This window comes from Neolamprologus multifasciatus, chromosome 9 (assembly GCF_963576455.1).
Source record: "Neolamprologus multifasciatus chromosome 9, fNeoMul1.2, whole genome shotgun sequence".
NCBI classification, from domain to species: domain Eukaryota; kingdom Metazoa; phylum Chordata; class Actinopteri; order Cichliformes; family Cichlidae; genus Neolamprologus; species Neolamprologus multifasciatus.
The window spans coordinates 25,634,634-25,652,465 of record NC_140447.1 but is presented as its reverse complement, the minus strand read 5'-3'; the positions used below and the strand labels follow the sequence as shown (position 1 = coordinate 25,652,465).

The following is a 17,832-nucleotide window of genomic DNA, read 5'->3' as shown; positions in this document are numbered from 1 at the left end:
AACTGGTAGTTTTTATCTTTGTAACTGAGAATCAAGGCTTTCTTACAATGCCAACAATTTTGTTTTCAGTCATGGAGGAAGGGATTTATCTTAAGATGGAGAGAACAATTACTCTACAGACAGAAGCCTGAATAGACCACAGTGCCATCTATAATGGAATACCAGTGCACCTTTGGAGATCATCATCAGCAGTGTGTGAAATACAATACGTACAACCACCAAACATGGTAATGTGAATATCAAACTAAGGCAAACCACAACATTGTTGTCCTTCCACAAACACTACTTCTTAGGTAAAAAACAGTTAGTGTAGCTTCTTGCTTGTTCAGATTTTAAGTGCATTAAATGAAATCCAACAATGAGTTCAGTTATTAAGTTTCCATCACAACTGGGATCTGAATAGCATGAAGATAGTACACATCATAAAAAGAAGACTTCCAAAATACATTAACTGAATAGAATAGAATAGAATAGAATAGACCTTTATTGACATTGTACATACACAACAAAATTATGGGTGCTCAACGCCAACTGTGCAGGAGTAAAATATAAATAGTATGACAGCAGGAATAAATAGCAAACAGGAGAAATATATATACACAATTAAGAGGTAGCACAAATGAGGTCTGTGTATAGTATATAGTGAAAGCATATGTAAGTGACCTGAGTGATGAGGGTTACTCAGATCATGGCTCAAAATGGTGAGGTGAGGGGGCAGGGTTGGGTTGTATGGGGGCAGTGTTTGTTGACAGTCTGAATGGCCCAGGGGGGGAAAAGCTATTTGTGAGTCTGGAGGTCTGGGACCCGATTAACCTGAGTCATCAACCAGAGGGCAGCAGGTCAAACAGGTGGTGGGTGCAAGGGGTCACCTGTGATGGCCCTGGTTTTCCTGAGACAGGAGGATCTGGCGATGGCCTCCAGGGGTGGCAGAGGGCAGCCAATGATTTTATGGGGGTATTGCTTATTACCCTCTGTGTACCAAACACCCAGGCAGTAGGAGAGCACGCTCCCCACTGAGAATTGGTAGAAGTCCAGCAGCAGCTTCTGGTCCAGGTTATTGTTCCCAAGGACACAGAGGAAGTACAACTACTGATGGGCCTTCTTAACATTTGTGTTGTGGGTCCAGGTAAGATCAGCAAAGATATGGGTGCCCAGAAACCTGAAGGTGGAGACAGATTCCACCTGTTCTCTGATTATAATGAGTACATGTAGTTCTTTTCTTTTAAGTACGTTCAGCTTCAGGTTGTTTTCTCAGCACCAGCGGGACACAATCTCTACCTCTGCTCTGTATGCCGCGTTATCTCCAGAGATGGGCCCAACCACTGTGATGTCATCGGCATACTTGGTTGAGTGGGTTGGTGTACAGTCATATGTATACAGGGGGTATGGTAGGGGGCCGAGTCGGACTTATTGAGGGGGGTTGGTTAGCAAGCTTGACATGTTGTGCAAAGCTGTGCAGAAATTATAAAAAAATATAAAAAAAAGAGCTTGAAAGAGTTCAATGTTGACTTTTCAGCATTATTTAATTTATATTGTAAGGTAGACCCTACAATAATACATACAATAATACCCTACAATAAAACTCCCTTTTAACAGGAAGAAACCTCCAACAGGACCAGGGTCAGGGACGGGCAGCTATCTGCCACGACGGGTTGGGGCAAGAACCCCATAATAATTAGGACTAATATTCCTGATTATTAGCAGATATCTTGTCAATCGTGATGATCCACAAGCAGCAGAAACACTTATATATGCTTGGATGGTGGTATATTGTGGTGTATCAGATTTAGGAATAGTGAAAGTATGACTTTCATCTGCTCTTTGCTCTTATCGGTTTGTTGGTGGGGTCAAGATCAACCAACCGATTCACAGAGTTTGAACCATCATTGGGCAGAGTCTGAAGGCGTTTGAGTCCGTGAGGGACATGGGGTCACTGAACAAACTGCTCTCCATCATGGATAACCCATGTCACCCACTCCATTTTAAACTAGTGAGGCAGCAGAGTTCATTCTCCCTCAGACTTATTCAACCCTGCTGCCATAAAAAAATGCTTCAGAAAGTCATTCCTATCGTTCTCTTTGAAAGTGTACAGTTACTCTTCCTTCTCTGACAGATGAACACACCTGACAGGTATAAGATTTCCCACACAGAAATGTGTGTGTATTATACCCTCGTACACCTGTTTCTTAGATTTATAGCATACACTTTATTTGTTAATGCATTTGCACTACTCTGTCTCAGTCTCTCTCCATTTCAGTTTCAGTCTTATTTTTATTTTCATCTTTAACTTAACCTCATTTTTATTTTCTTTGTTTTTTATTTATATTTAAAATTTTACAGCATAACGCCATCACTATGCACCTGTGGCACTTTTACTAATTTGTTTAATTACTGGAAATTGTACTGTTTTTAATCTTTATCCTGCTGCTATAACAAAATAATTTCCCCTGTGGGATCAAGTATCTACCTACCTATCTATGATTTTCTTAAAAAAGAAAACTATCAAACTATTTTGTGAAATAGGTAGAAATAGGTAAGGGCCATGCGAGGAGAGTGGGATGGGGTGACGTTTAAAAATATTAGTAAAGCAGTTGGTTAAAGTTGGTGACAAAATGAGCTGTTTCTTGGAGAGGCTAAATCTAAAAATGTTGGTAGAGCTTCACCTGTTTAACTTGCCTTCATCATCAAGGTTTTCTTTTTGTAAGTGATGAATCTTTTTAAAACTGCAATGTAACTCCACATCTTATTGTACAAGATGGGTAGGTAAGAGAAAGGTTATATGTTAAAAGTGATAAATCACTTGTTTACTTGCTAATGCTAGCTGTTTCTACAAATGCATAGATCCTAACAGCAAGGTTTATCTTAGCCACAATCTGCATGTGCAAAAACAAACAAAACAGGGCGATCATGGCTCAAGAGTTGGGAGTTCGCCTTGTATTCGGAAGGTTGGCGGTTCGAGCTCCGGCTCGGACAGTCTCGGTCGTTGTGTCCTTGGGCAAGACACTTCACCTACCGCCTGCTGGTGTTGGTCAGATGGCGCGATATGGCAGCCTCGCTTCTGTCAGTCTGCCCCAAGGCAGCTGTGGCTACAACTGTAGCTTGCCTCCACCAGTGTGTGAATGGGTGGATGACTGGGTGTGTAAAGCGCTTTGGGGTCCCTAGGGGGGGCTAGTAAAAGCGCTATACAAATACAGGCCATTTACCAAAACAAAACTAGTCTCACAGCTTGATAAGGCCCATCCATTTTAAATGCGACACCAGACAAACCCATAAAATTAATAGATTCACAGTTTACACGTATCCTTTAATTAACTAAAAAAAAGTGAGAAGCTTTATAACAGAATGCCATTCGACATGAAAGGAGAGTGATTTCTTTACTACTTTAACTTGGTAGTAAACTTGGTTGGAATTAAACAATATTTAGAATTCATGTGAGAAGCACCACTGTGTGACGATAACTGCTAAAGAGTAGTAAAATAGTGATTACCAAACAGTATCTTTGCTTTTAAATGCCCAGCCCTCGTGGAGATGCTGCACGGCACAACAAGAATGTAAAGGCTGCTACCCTAATCGGGGTGGCAGTTCCTATAAAACTGGAAAAGTGCCTGTAAAATGACAAATAAGACATTGATCCTGAGCGCAATTTGTACGAAGACCATTAGGGGATCATTGTGTGCACGTTTGTACTGATTCTTGTGAATTGTGGAGAGACAGCAATGGATGCCACACCAAGGTCATTGATCTTTTGCCCAAATTAGGTCAAAACAGCACCGGAGGACAGTGTATACTGGGAAACAGCTGAGCACATGTAGTTATGAAGATGGTGAGTGGAAGTTGGAAATGAAGTTTAACTAGTGAACACACACACACAGCATTAGTACAAGGTTAAAATTTTACAGACTATTTGTTGGCTAAATGCAATCTTCATAGGTCCTTTGGCAGACTGCCTGGCTTTTTCCAAAAGCAAAACTTGTAATTTGTAAACATAAAAATTTGTAAACATAATTCAAAGAGACCTTTAGAGGTCCTTATGCTCTGAGTCAGTCTAGCCATTTGCTCAGCTTTTGGGCTTTAAACTAAGCACACATAAGCTTTTCAGAATTTACAGGCATACAAATGGTATCAAAAGTATCTAACACAACTAAGGTAAAATGACCCCACGGGTTGTTTTTCTTCAAAATCTTTAAAATGCAAAGTTGTAATTTATTCATATTCCAGGTATTCCTCATAAAATATGTTTGTAACATGAGGCCATTTGCATTTTTATTTATTTTTTCATTAATTTATAAAAAATGCAGTTTTTGTATCACTACCCCACTCTTCCACAAGTGGGGTCAAAAATGACCCCAAGCAGTTCCTGTGGAATCTTCTATGGCACTTTCATTCTTAGCAACTCTGACTGTCCCACTTACACTTCTGATGGATCAGGAATAAATTTTTACACAGTAACATACATGATTTATAGTCAGGGCTGCACATAAGTGGTCTGCAGGTGCGCATTCGCTGTCAAAATAAAAGTATTCCCGGAAATTCAGAGAATACGTGCCTCTTTTGTGGTGGAGGAACACCAAAGTAATTGCTTACGGAGCTCACTTTTTTGACATCTTTAAGAGTTCTGAACAAATGTCTGTCCTCCTCCAGAACATCTAATGTACACAAACGAGCGTCCCAACTTCTTATCTGGTACGCGTCTTTTATTTTGACAGCAAATGCGCACCTGCGGACCATTTATGTGCAGCCTGTTTATAGTTTCCTGTGCATTTCAAACATTGTCCTTTCTGATTTTTTTTTAATATTTAAAGTAACATGGCTGCTATAAGGCCAGCAAGGATCCCTGTGGATCTTGCCCTACAAATGATCCAGGATGGATGGGATGAAAGGCCCATCGGAGGCACTGACTCAGAATCTGACATCTCAGATACAGAGGACCCAGACTATTGTCCCTCCCCACTGAACAAGGCCAGTCAGACACAGAGGAGTCCTCTGATGAGGAAATAAATATTTAGTCTAACAGAATGAGCCCCTCTTACTGCTCTAGCCACAATATTCTGAATTAGTCGGCCAGGGCTTGCACCTGGGTTTAGTACTGTCTCCCCAATAGATGTATGGAAGATGTTCATGTCTGATAATATAATAGAAGAGGTGCTGACATGCACAAACATGGAGGCACGAAGAGTAGCCACAGACAGGGGAAAAGAGCGGAAAAATGTAATCAAACAAAAGCTCCTGGCCTTCATTTGATTGACCATCCTTGCAGGAAATGAGACGAACTGGGATGTACCAGTCGGTGTGCTTTTTGGGAGTCCTCTGCATAACCCATTGCACAAGGCCACTATGTCAATTCAAAGATTTAAAGATATTCGCAGTTTCTTGCACTTTGATGACAAGAGGCCTGAGCCTATCGACTGAAAACAAACCACATGGCAGCTTTCTGCTACATATGTGGCCTGTTCCTGGTCAACTGCAGGCAGAAATTCAACCTCAGTGATTGTGTTACAGTGGATGAACAACTTGTGCCTTTCAGAGGGAAGACCCAGCTTCTGCAGTATATGCAGAGCAAGCATACAAAAGTGATACAAGTGATACAAAAACTGCAATTTCTTAAAATTAATGAAAAAAATAAATAAAAATGCAAAGGGCCTCATGTCACAAACATGTTTTATGAGGAATACCTCAAATATGAAAATATTACAACTCTTTGTTTTAAAGATTTTGAAGAATAACAACCGAGTGTATAGCAAAATGCATTGTTTCTATTTGGGGTCATTTTTGACCCCACTCGTGGAAGAGTGTAGGTACTGGTAGGTTGTGCATCCAAGGGTTAAACTAAGCACACTCTGTGCTTACTCTTTGAAAGGCTAATCACTCAAACCTTACAAAAAATATTTTCAGGGAATTTGCTGCTTTTTTTTTGACAAACATCCCAGTTCAAAGAGTATCTACAAACTTTTTTCTAACTCTCCAAGTAGATAAAATATTTGACTTTGAAAAATCCAGCCATTCAATTAATTGCGCATGGTGAATACTAGTATCTCAAAGAGCAAAATAAACTGTCTTTGAAGCTCAACTCAGTTGCTCATGACATCCAATTAGAACGCACAAACTTGCAGAATTGGATTTCATGAGGTCACAACATATTTTAATATCCAAAGGTTTCTAAATTCTGCTAACCTAAGTAGTTTAATGTCTGTTTGAGACCGAAACGAGGGAGAAACGATTGCATGTGTCAAGCCTCGGAGCAGAGCAGTAGTTCTGCTTGAACACACAAAAATCAACACAGGGAGGGTCAGATTAGGACAAAGTACAAGCTGGAGACACCACCTGCCTGGTGTCCACTTTCTGCCCGACTCCTGTTGGCCTGACGTGTTTTGTACTGCCACATAAAGCAGCTCAATTTAATCCAAATCCACAACAAATGCCCCAGGACAGGAAGAGACTGCAGCCAGGAGGTGACAAGGAGGTTTAGGTCATGCTGATTTGACACCTGCCGTCGAGCCGCAGTCTACCCCGGTGATATTTTTGCTCTTACATCGGTGTACATCTCTAAGAACACTACAGAACGAAACAACACTGAATTTCTTTAATAAAGATTGACCCCACTCTGGGCTGTGGGCATTAGCTACAATTCCCTGTGACAGAAAAATCACAAAGAAGTGCACAGTGATTACGGTCTTTGGAGCTGAATTATAGTTCACACACACACTACCAGTTGTATTGACAGATTTGACTCTGGCAGTGCATAAAAGCACGTCAAGCAGCTTTATGAGCCTGACCATAAACAGATGGTCTATTGATTTAACTTTAATCAAAATTTCCAAACAGAAATCCTGAAGGTCATCCCGAAATTTAAACTGCCTTAAAATAACCAAGGGGGAAAAAACGGCATTCAAAGTGTGTGTCCAACATTATGAAGACATATGGCAACTATGTTTAGGAAGAAAGCAATGTTGCGTAAACTGACTTCAATTAGGTTTCCTGACCTTCACTAAATGTAGCCTTTACAGCAAGAGTTCCCATGTGGATGCTAAGGGCGAGTGACACTGCAAACTCGGCATGAAAGCCTGGAGCACACAAGGACTGAGATACTGACACTCACACTTTATTCTTTGCATTGTTCGTGGTGAAATTGATTGTGAACGCTTAATGAGCATGTTGGTGCATAATAATAGCCTTGTAAACACAGGGATGTGTAGTGTATAGTGTCCCTCCCCCTTCCATCCTGCGTCGTGTACCTGGTGTCAACAGGATGACGGAGGTGACGATCAGCGAACAGATGACCAGAATGACAAGAAGGGCGATCGCTATTCCCTTCCAGTTCCTCTGCGGAGGGTTACTGCCCACCAGCTCCTACAGAGACAGACAGAGAGAATAAATGGTCAGGATAAAGACTATTCTGGGAGGGATTCAGAGCACAGTTTATCAACACAGGTTGGGAACATAACAAAAGTAAAAATCAAAAAGAACAATATGAGAAAGAAGGAAACACTAGATAAGAAGCACCTAGGAAAGAAAGGAATCAGAGAAGTATAAAAGGCAAACTCGCGGAAATAAAGGATAGGGGTGTTAGTCAAGGACGAATGTGAGTCAGAGTCGCAGCCTCTCGGATCTCAAGGAGAGCCGCAGCAGCAACAGCAGCAGGAGGAAGAGGAGGGGGGGAGAATTCTTAATGAGCCGAGCATCAGCGGCCATCACGCGCAAACGAATGTGACAGATAAAAATGGAGCCCATGACACGTTGGCGAATTGCATGCTCGACAAAAGCACAGAGAGAAGCTTTGGGGTTGGGAAAAGGAGTCTGAGTTACGAGCAACCTTGAGGTAATTTTTCCCTCTTTTCACCTTCTCTGTTTTGTTTGACCTACAAATCTAGAAACAAAGATTTTTTTAATGCTACTGAACTGAGTGAAAGCCAAATTCTAAGGAATTACTATGGCTCCATATAAAGTATCACTGCAGGATATAAAAAGGAAATGACACGGGCAAAGCTGCTCTAGGCTTTGTGTCCTTGCCCAGATGCAACAATGAGCAAACAATGTGAAATTCATTTGACATGTAGTCATGTGCAGCAGGTAGCCACATACAGCAAAACAATAATAATAACAGAAGAGGACCAGCCACACATCTCTGTGAGAAAGAACAACCCTAGCCTGACCATCACTCGCTGTCTGAACGTAGAACTTTCGATCTGCGATGCTGTTAAACACGGCACAGTTATTTTCAGATATTTATTGACTCTTTCCACACATTTTTCTCTCGAAATCCAAGAGTCTGCCGTCCATCTCAATAAATGGACCAAGGGTCACCTCTTTTCCCATCTGACGATTTGCAGAGATGTGGGTAAAAGAGGGGCAGTGGACTGTAGATGAACCCTCCCCAGAAAGGCAGAAAATGAAGCTCAGAAGTCTGTCATCAAAGCAGTCTGCTTTTTTGGTCTGACCAGTAGGAATCTACTGCATCTGACTATTCATTTATTTATTTAGTTGGCTGATAGAAAATTGTGCTGTTGCATTTTGAGATTATTTCTTGTTAAATATTGAAGTTGGCAGGCCTGGCCAAATGACGCTGTGTGAAAGAGGGATTTATTTCTGGCATGTTAAAAATAGCAATTATCACTTTGTATTGCTACCTTTGATTGCATCCCACGTGTCTACAAAAGAAAGCATGAGACTGAGAATACTGCTCAACTTTATTTATTCAATTTTAATAAAGAGGTTAACACATTCTTGTGCAGTGCTTCAACGTCAATTTTCTTTTGTAAACTCATTCTTACTCTATAAAAGCCCACTGTGGGGAAAATGCAACCGTTTTAACCACCAATACTCCATCACACCCCAGGAATCAGGATCCAGGAATGTGTTTCAGGAAGCACATTCTCGGCATGATCAGCAGATCATGAGTGGATCACTAACTAAAAATAAACTACATTGTTCTGATACATTGCCAGAGCAATCTTTGAACAGTCCAGCTTTTCCCAGACTAGCATCCTTGAATTAAGTGCCACATGGCATAAACTACACAAATCCATGCCTAATTAGCATAACACACTCTCAACCTCCTGTTTTTTAAACTTTGTATTTTTCCCCCTTCCCCATTAATAAATATATATATATATATATATATATATATATATATATATATATATATATATACACATTTTTTAGAAAGCCGAGGTCAGTTTCCCGAGCCCGATAACTGCCAGACCTGTAAAATAAAGAATGAATAAATTGAATCTGTCTGGCAAAGTGAATCAGGCTTAAGGATCTGAAAAGCAACACTTCATGCTACAATCTAAAGAAACAAAGTCATTGACATCTACAAGGTTGCAAACAGATTTCTAAGGCTTTGGTACTACTGCAAACCATGGTGAGAGACATTAACCACAAATAGAGAAAACTTTAAACAGCGATGATCCTTCCTAAGAACGACTGACCCATCCACTAGGTGACAAAAAAATCTAGAGGAGCATCTAAAGAACTATAAGCCTTCATTTCCTTCATTTAAACTGAGTGTTCCTGATTTAAAAATGAAAAAGATAAAAACCACTGCTAACCAATAAGACTTTTGAGAATAAAAACAACTGTGGACTGACAAAACAGGAGTTAAACATTTTTGGAAAGTTTACATCCGGCATAATGCTAACACAGCATTTTATGTGATGAACATATCAACAGTCAATCGTGGTAGTGGTATGGTGAAATGGACTGCTGAGCTGCCTCACAACCTGATTACATCAAACTATGAATTCTGCTCAAGTAAATCCTGAAGAAGAATGTCTGGCCATCAGCTCGTACCCTGAAGCTCAAGTTATGCAGCAGGACAATGTCCCAAAACACACCAGCAAGTCCAACTCTGAGTGGCTCATTGGCTGAGTCAAAGTAAGTACTTATTAAGTACCAATTATGCTCAAAACTCATTCAGTTTGGTCAAATTAAAAATGAATTCTATAAGGAAGATTTGGGGAAAGAAAATGCTCCATAGTAATGTGAAAGACTCATTGCCAGTCAACATTAATTCTAGATTGCAGTTCTTGCTGCCAAGGTTGGCACAACCAGTTGCTAAGTTTTGGCAAGATTTTTTCACACTGGACCAGGTAGGCTTTGATCATGTTTTTTTCCCTTACTTGAAATAAATGAAATGATCATTTAAAAAAAGTAAATTAAAAAATGTCCTTGGGTTATCTTTGCCTAGTATAAAAATCTCTTTAATGATATGAACTATTTAAGTGTGACCCATTTTGTCTGTTACGTTTTGTGTGAACTCATACATGTTGGAGAAAGAAACTAAGGCAATTTAGAAATTAAAGCATCTGAAAAGAAAAAAAAAACATATGGGTGAATGACTTTTAAGCCCAAGTTTTCACACATCAGCACTGAATGGTCTGGCTAGCACAAAGATAGATCAGTGCCAAAACCACAGCCAAGAGGGACTCTGCAGGAAGGGTCCAAAGCCCAAAACTACTGATGGAGGATTAATAAGTTCTTAATTAATTTGTAGAGGATAAAAGAGGGAAGCAGAGCATGTGCTTTGGGCACCTGTGGCTGCAGCCTTAATGAATACATGTGAAAGGCTTTAATGAAGCTGAATGGCTGAGCTTTGAAAAAAAACCTTTTAGTGACCTCGTTCCCACCTTAATTGAAAAGAGCCCAAGACATAATTAGCCTGCAGATAAGAGCAATCAGAGCTATTTACCACACTTCCCATTACCCACATTCATTAAAACAAGGAACCAGTTAGCTGCATGACCATTTGATGGCCACAAGGAAGAACACCTCAAGCAGATTTGAGTAAAAAAGTTCTTAAAGCTTTAAAGTCAAAGGAGCTTGCAAAGAAAAGCGTCTGGACTTCTTTAAGTTACTTGAAGACGTTTCACCTCTCATCCGAGAGGCTTCTTCAGTTCTAAGGTCAAATGGTGGAGAGTCCCAGATATAAACCTAGTGGGAGTGTCCCCCCACAGAGGGACAAAAGGACCCCCTGATGATCCTCTAATCGCCTGAGCCAAGGTGTGGAACTGGGTGTGGGTCCCAATCAGCCAGAGTTTCGGGTGAGTTCATTGTGAAACCTGGCCCCACCTTATCATGCGAATTCCTGAGGTCAGATGGCCCAGGGTGTGAGTGGGCCTTAAGGCGTCTGGGAAGGGATCTCAAAACTGGATTATAGATGGCAGAGAGTTGGTGTCGTAAACCACCGCCTCTGTTCAAAGATGGTCGCTCACAGTGGACATAGATGGCTTCTTTCACTCCTCTTTCAAACCATCTGTCCTCTCTGTCCAAAATGTGAACATTGGCATCCTCGAAAGAGTGTCCTTTATCCTTAAGATGCAGATGGACAGCTGAATCTTGTCCTGTGGAGGTGGCTCTTCTGTGTTGTGCCATGCGCTTGTGAAGTGGCTGTTTGGTCTCTCCAATGTAGAGGTCTGGGCATTCCTCGCTGCACTGTACGGCATACACCACATTGTTAAGTCTGTGTTTTGGCGTTTTGTCTTTCGGGTGAACCAGTTTTTGTCTGAGTGTGTTGCTGGGTCTGAAGTACACCGGGATGTCATGCTTGGAGAAAACCCTCCTGAGTTTCTCTGATACACCGGCTACATAGGGGATGACAATGTTGTTGCGCCTGTCCTTCTTATCCTCCCTCGCTGGTGTCTGATCTTCTTTTCTGTGCCTCTTTGCTGACTTTAAAAAAACTTGTACTGAGAACTGAGAACCTTCACAGACTTAAAGCTTTAAACCTCTCACACATTGCTTTGCTAATGTTATGTCTATCAGGTCTTATAGTTTGTATTAATTTAGTGAGATTAAATATAGTGGATATAGATTTAAGAAATTGAAAATGACTAACTTTTGGTTGCAGGATTGACTACCAATCACCAATCATCATGGTAAATTGAAGTTCTGGATCTGCCTACTCTGCAGGAACTACCACAGAGGTGGTTTAAGATACTTTAAAGGTCTGTAGTTGGCAATATAATGAATGCTGAGATTGAAGAATAATAACTAACACAATAAAGAGTTAACCGTTTTCATGTATGTTTCATGTCTTGAAATCAAGAACGAATAAATGACATTTCAAGCTCCAGTCACCTATGCCAAAGTATTCACTATTTACAGTAGAAATTCACAGACATTTGGAGTGCTTATGGAATCTGAGCAGCAACAGAGCTTCTGCATTAGAGAAGCAGCAGCGAAACGGTAGGGTGACAGATGAAAGCTGATTGTCTAATGTAGACACAACTTCAGTGAATCTGTGGTGCGACAAAGGTGACTGGAAGCTTTTTTTCTTTCAACAAATAGAACCAACAAACATAGCCAGCCATGAGCTCAGCTGGTTTTGTTGTGGAGAGATTATTTCAGATATCCAGCGATGAGCATAATGCTGTGGGCTGCGAGCTGACAGTCTACAGTGTGATTTATTTTGTCTAATTCAGCGCTGAGCCATCTCTCTGGAACAATCTATTTTTTCAGCAGAAAAAAAAATCCTACTGGAGATTTTACAAGAGTGGCACAAAGCCCACCGCTGATTTTTGTGGTCGATACAGCATGTGACAGAGTACGATTTACAATACGGTGACAAAATTGAAGGGAAATTGCTCTACAGAGTACAACCAGTCACATGCAATAATGGAATGTAAAGCGAACACAGCAGAGCCCTCAATCTGTGTAATGCACATTAAAGGAAAAGACAAATCCTCATGCATTGCTAAGCAATAACTGTTTATTATGTGTTATATGCAAATGGTTTGGCAGTGTAGATAAAGCAATCTAAAGCTGGGGATGATTCCATCACAGCATTAACAGCTTTATTTATGTGCGTGACTGTAAGCATTTACAGAAATCCAGCCTGGAGGGCAACCTAACCTGAAGTGGATCGCTTGCTGAAAGGGCTACGGCATGACTCACTCTCTGTAGCCAAAACGATTTGGAAAAGGTAAAGGGCTCATCTAAATGTCCATGCAGTTCTGTTATCTCTTCTACAAGGATCAGTACAGCTGCTGCTCAGAGAAGCATCAAATGTCACAGTGTATCTTTGACCAATAACTCATTTTCAAGTGTAAAGTTTATATTAAAACTCACTCAACCTTTCCAAGTGTGGTGTTAGGAAAAGTTTTATCAAGTTTTATCACCATGTCAACTTTAGTCCAAGTCCAAGATTGACAGTCAGTGTTTGTATCTTCACCACTGTCAAGATTAAGTTTAGCAAGCTGTCCAGTAACAGCAAATGTTCACTACTAGTCCGACAGCACAAGCTAAGAGCCAAAACAGGAATCTTGGAGCATGCAGCAGCTGAAATAACTGTTACAATGACTAATGACTCAACCAGTATTTCCATATAGATCGACATACCTATGGGAATGACATTGAAAACTATGCATCAATGAGAGCACAATCTTGCTAACAAAGCTAACTGTGAGAATGTAGTACTCTTGTATTGAACTGGAACTTGCTTGGGGTGAAGCAGAGTAATAATCAAAGAACACATGATTAAGCCAAAAAGAGCAAGGACAGAAACCTCACTGGGAATTTGTGTCAATTTTTTTTTTTGCTCTTTCTGTGCTCAGAGGGAATAATGGTAATCACTTATTCAGGGTGCAGACACAGGACAAAACCTTGTCTAACCTTCCCGATCAGGCCTCTGTGATCTGTAATTATCATAATGATTGGACTAATTACCTAGGCCTTATGTGCTGAAGTAATAGCGAGAAGAGTGGGGGAGAGAGATGAGGTATAAAATGCACAGCTAGGAGACAGGCATCAGAGCTTGCAGGAAAAGTAAATAAATAAAATGTTGGGTGGTACGGGAGAGAGTTCACTGACAGGAAAGCTTGAAGCGTGACCAAAACATGACAGAGAGACGCTGTGGATGGATCCAGGTCCAAACTCGAATAAAATCAGAATCCTGATGTGTTCTAGTCCTCTGTAACTGTCATGTTTGAATCGGCAGAGCATGCACAGACATTATGAGTTTTGAGTCAACCCCGAGAGTGCATAACACAACACTATGTCAGTGTTCCTTGAAGTAAACAAACGGAAAAATCTACATAGCTTTTGAGCAGTCACAAAATGAACAACTATTTGAAGTATGCTTGGCAAAATAAGATACATTTAGCTGCTTTTCCTTCAATGTTTTCTCACTACTGAAAGTAGTGGCATGCAATTTGAAGTCCTAAACCTTCAGCACCACTGACGAGGCAGGATGCTAAGATTTACAGTATTACCGATAGTTTTGAACTTTATGTAAATCCAGATATCAATCTCCAAAGAAGCCTCCAACTATGACTAGATGTACCAACTGTCTGTATAACTGCATTTCATTTTCACTGGTTAAAATACATTTATTGCTTGTATCTAATTCAAACCCTACCCAGTTTGAATTAGGGTAAAACTTTATTCATTTCACTCAAACATGGTAAATATCTCTTTGGCAGGGATACCTCCACCTTATATCTAATCACCAAATTGCAGCAACTAAGTGCATTTAAGCATGTAGACATGGTCAACACAACATCCTGATGTTCAAACTAAGCATCAGAATGAGGAAGAAAGGGGATTTAAGTGACTTTGAATCTGTAAGAATGTTGGTGCCATACGGCTGGTCCAAGTAATTCAGAAACTGCTGAGCTACTGGGATTTTTCCACACAATAATATCTAGGTTTTAAAGAAGTTTTGTTGATGGAAAAGCTCAAAACATAATGACAAGATTGCTTTGAGCTAATAACACAAATAACCACTCATTACAGAAGACTCTCTCTCAATGCACAAAGTCTCAAATTTTGAAGAAGATGGGCTACAGCAGCAGAAGAGAACACTGTGTACCGATCCTAAAAACAGGAAATGGGGCTACAATTTCCATGGACTCACCACAATTTGACAATAGACTGGAAAAATGTTGCCTGGCCTGATCAGTCTTGATTTAAGGTGCAATATTTGAATTGCAGAATGGTAAACAACATTAAAGCCTGACTCCAACCAGCTTTGTACCAGTGGTTAAGACTGGTGGTGGTGTAAAGGGGAATATTTTTCTACCGTGCGTGAAAGGTGACCTTGTCAAGTGGGGGTATCCTTAATAGTCTTGCATAAATGAACTTTGAACCACACAAAGCTAATTTAGTGGCTCCTACAATAAAAATGTACTCAGCTGGAAATGAAAATAATGGCTCCCATCTTTGGATGAAGAGCTCTTTAGTCACAAGACATCAACTTCCGTTGAGCTCATTTGAGTTTTACAACAAACCTGACTTATTTTAAGAGGACCTTTCAGGTTAGTTTCCATATTGACTTTTTGTCAACACTTTCGGTGTTTCTAAATTAACAGACATAATGCCCAAACCAGCAATCATCTAAGAAAGAACAGACCATTAAAAATGTTCTAAATAATGAGAAATTGCTCAATTCATTTGATGCTATGTCAGACGAGACGATTTGGCTCATCTCCTTTTGCTGCTTTAATAGCTCTAACTATATTGTATTGGGGATGGCTACACGTATTCTCCCTCAGGACAAAATGATAATGCCTCCAGCATTAGTGACAGTATAGTTAATTAATTCTGATTCAGAACAAACACAGTGATGTGCAGGAGTGTATCTGTCAACCAAAGTCTTGTGTACTGCTATTGCTGCATGCACAGTTTCTGTATTTTAATTCAGATGTTTATTGCAACACACATCATCTTTCAGCATAGATCTTAGATCACTTATGGGAAAAGGAGTTCTTGAGTCCCTTTGAGCCCTTGTACAGACAGTCTTAGAGATGGTTGTGGCTAAAACCTAAAAGTACAGGATGATGCTGTCATGAGTTAATCAGGATTGAGACAGCACTTAGCTTATATGGAGACTGTATCCAGGTGTCTGTATCCACGTAATGCAATTCACATGAAATTTGAGAATTTCACTCACTAAAACAGAAGTGCAGACTTCCTGGAAAGACTATCACTCAAATTAACCTCCAGACCATTGCTCAGATAATTGGACTGAAAATGCTGCAATGCCTTCTTTAAGTTCTTTTGCGTTCCCTTAGTCCACTTTGGGGAACATAATATTGGGGGTTTGTCCAGGATTTAACAAAAAAAAGAAAGAAAAAAAATTGGCTAAATGTTTCAGTTTGCTTTGATGCATTTAAAAAAAAATAAAATAAAACAACACAGTCAGAAGGTACCGTAAATTAGCTGGGGGGATGTATAGCATGCCAACAATCTGTCATTTACATCAGACACAGTCCAAAGAATGCATAATATTACTGATTTATAACACAATATAAATAAGTGAGCTATTCACATCTATATAGTTGTCACAGCGAACAAGGTGAGAAATTAGCTGAAAAGAACGAAACATAAACAAAAATAAAAAGTTTCTAGTCATTTATAAAATAATTCTTTCTACAGCAAAGTTAGTCAGGAAACATTTTTGGCTTTGATTAAATAAAACTGCAGCACAAGTTATGTGCCACAGCTTTGACTGCGAGTGATGGAGATTAGGGTCAGAAAGCACAGAAAGAAATGGATTAGATCAGGTCATATAATTACATGCACTAATAAAACCATATAATCGCATAATGCAGCACAAAGTAAAGGACATTAATGCAGATTATTTTGTAATATTTACCTGCTTTATGATTATCAGATAGTTTTTTCAATTTATTTTACAAACCTAATTTTTTTCATGCAAACAAAGACTAATAGGTGTCATTTCAGACCGGTTTCATAGTGCAGAGGCATGATTTAAACTTCAAACAGAGGGATTTTGAATCTCTCCTCCTTTCATCTTCCTCTAGCGGACTTCATTTTGGCAGAAATATGAGCAGATTAGTCTCAAGTTCAAATCCTCTTCCATTGTTTAAGTGGCTTTAAGTGCAGATGGATTTTCTCTTAGGCCTTTTTCAATCAGACATTTAATCTTTGAATAAAATATTCTAAATGGTGCGCATCTTCCAGCTCTGTGCTTCACAGGTCAAAGAGCACCCATGCAACTGCACCCAAACACATTTGGACAATCTTCCTGTTGTCATAAAGTGCGGTGCAGCGATAGGGCTGTAAATAAACAACCTGTCTTTTTTGTTACTTAGGCCAGGAGAACAAATTTTCAACTGTCTAGCATGTGTGTGTGTATGTTCTTCTTGAGTTTCTTCCGCCTGGCTTGTTTGATTTGCGAGTGAATCTCTTCCAGTCCATTAAAGAGATGCTGGGAGGGCGCCACTGCCAGCTGACCTCTCTCTGCAGAGTTTGCTTTAAATCACATCTCTGTAGAATAACACAGAAACACACTGCCGCAGGACAAGTCAGTGTATATGACATAGGGCTGCTATAAAAATGTGAAAATACATAGAATGTATATATAAGATCGGTTCAGTCTCCATGACGGTACCTGTGGTTTTGTGAAGGTATATTCTCAAGCTTCAACTTCTGCATTTTGGTCTGACCATATTTAGACAGAAGGTTAAAAATGCTAATTTATCAGCTAATGCACAGATATTTCAATAAAACATGGATACCTGCCACATACGCTCTTAACAGCTGTGTAGAAAAGGGAATTTGCCATATAGACTAAAACCTTTTCTGAACCAAACTGTAAATATGTTGTTCTGCTGTATAGTTGGTTATGTCAATGATTGATTTGTTTATGAAGTGGCCAAGGGCACCTACACATTGGCTTCATTTAAAAAGGAACCTGAACACTCTTCATTTGAAATCTCATTTAGTTCGCCAACCATACCCTGGAACTCGTACACGTGTTTTAAAATATGATTTCTGCTGCAGCCATAGACAAAATGTCCCTTTAACATGCAAGCGCACATTCTGAAGAAGAAGCAATTACTCGCATCTATTCTGTAATAGTTTCCTCATCGC

General features: G+C 40.0%; 1 protein-coding gene across 5 annotated transcripts in view; it reads right to left on the bottom strand.

The window, feature by feature from the left end:
* The window catches only part of LOC146511668 (A-type potassium channel modulatory protein DPP6-like), a 262,569-nt gene that overhangs the window by 67,218 nt on the left and 177,519 nt on the right, over positions 1–17,832 (bottom strand). For all 5 annotated transcript variants that reach the window (XM_085173046.1, XM_085173048.1, XM_085173047.1 and 2 more), the window contains one exon: positions 7,233–7,347. In XM_085173046.1, coding sequence (XP_085029172.1) covers positions 7,233–7,347 — 115 coding nt within the window. The remainder of the gene's footprint in view (positions 1–7,232; positions 7,348–17,832) is intronic.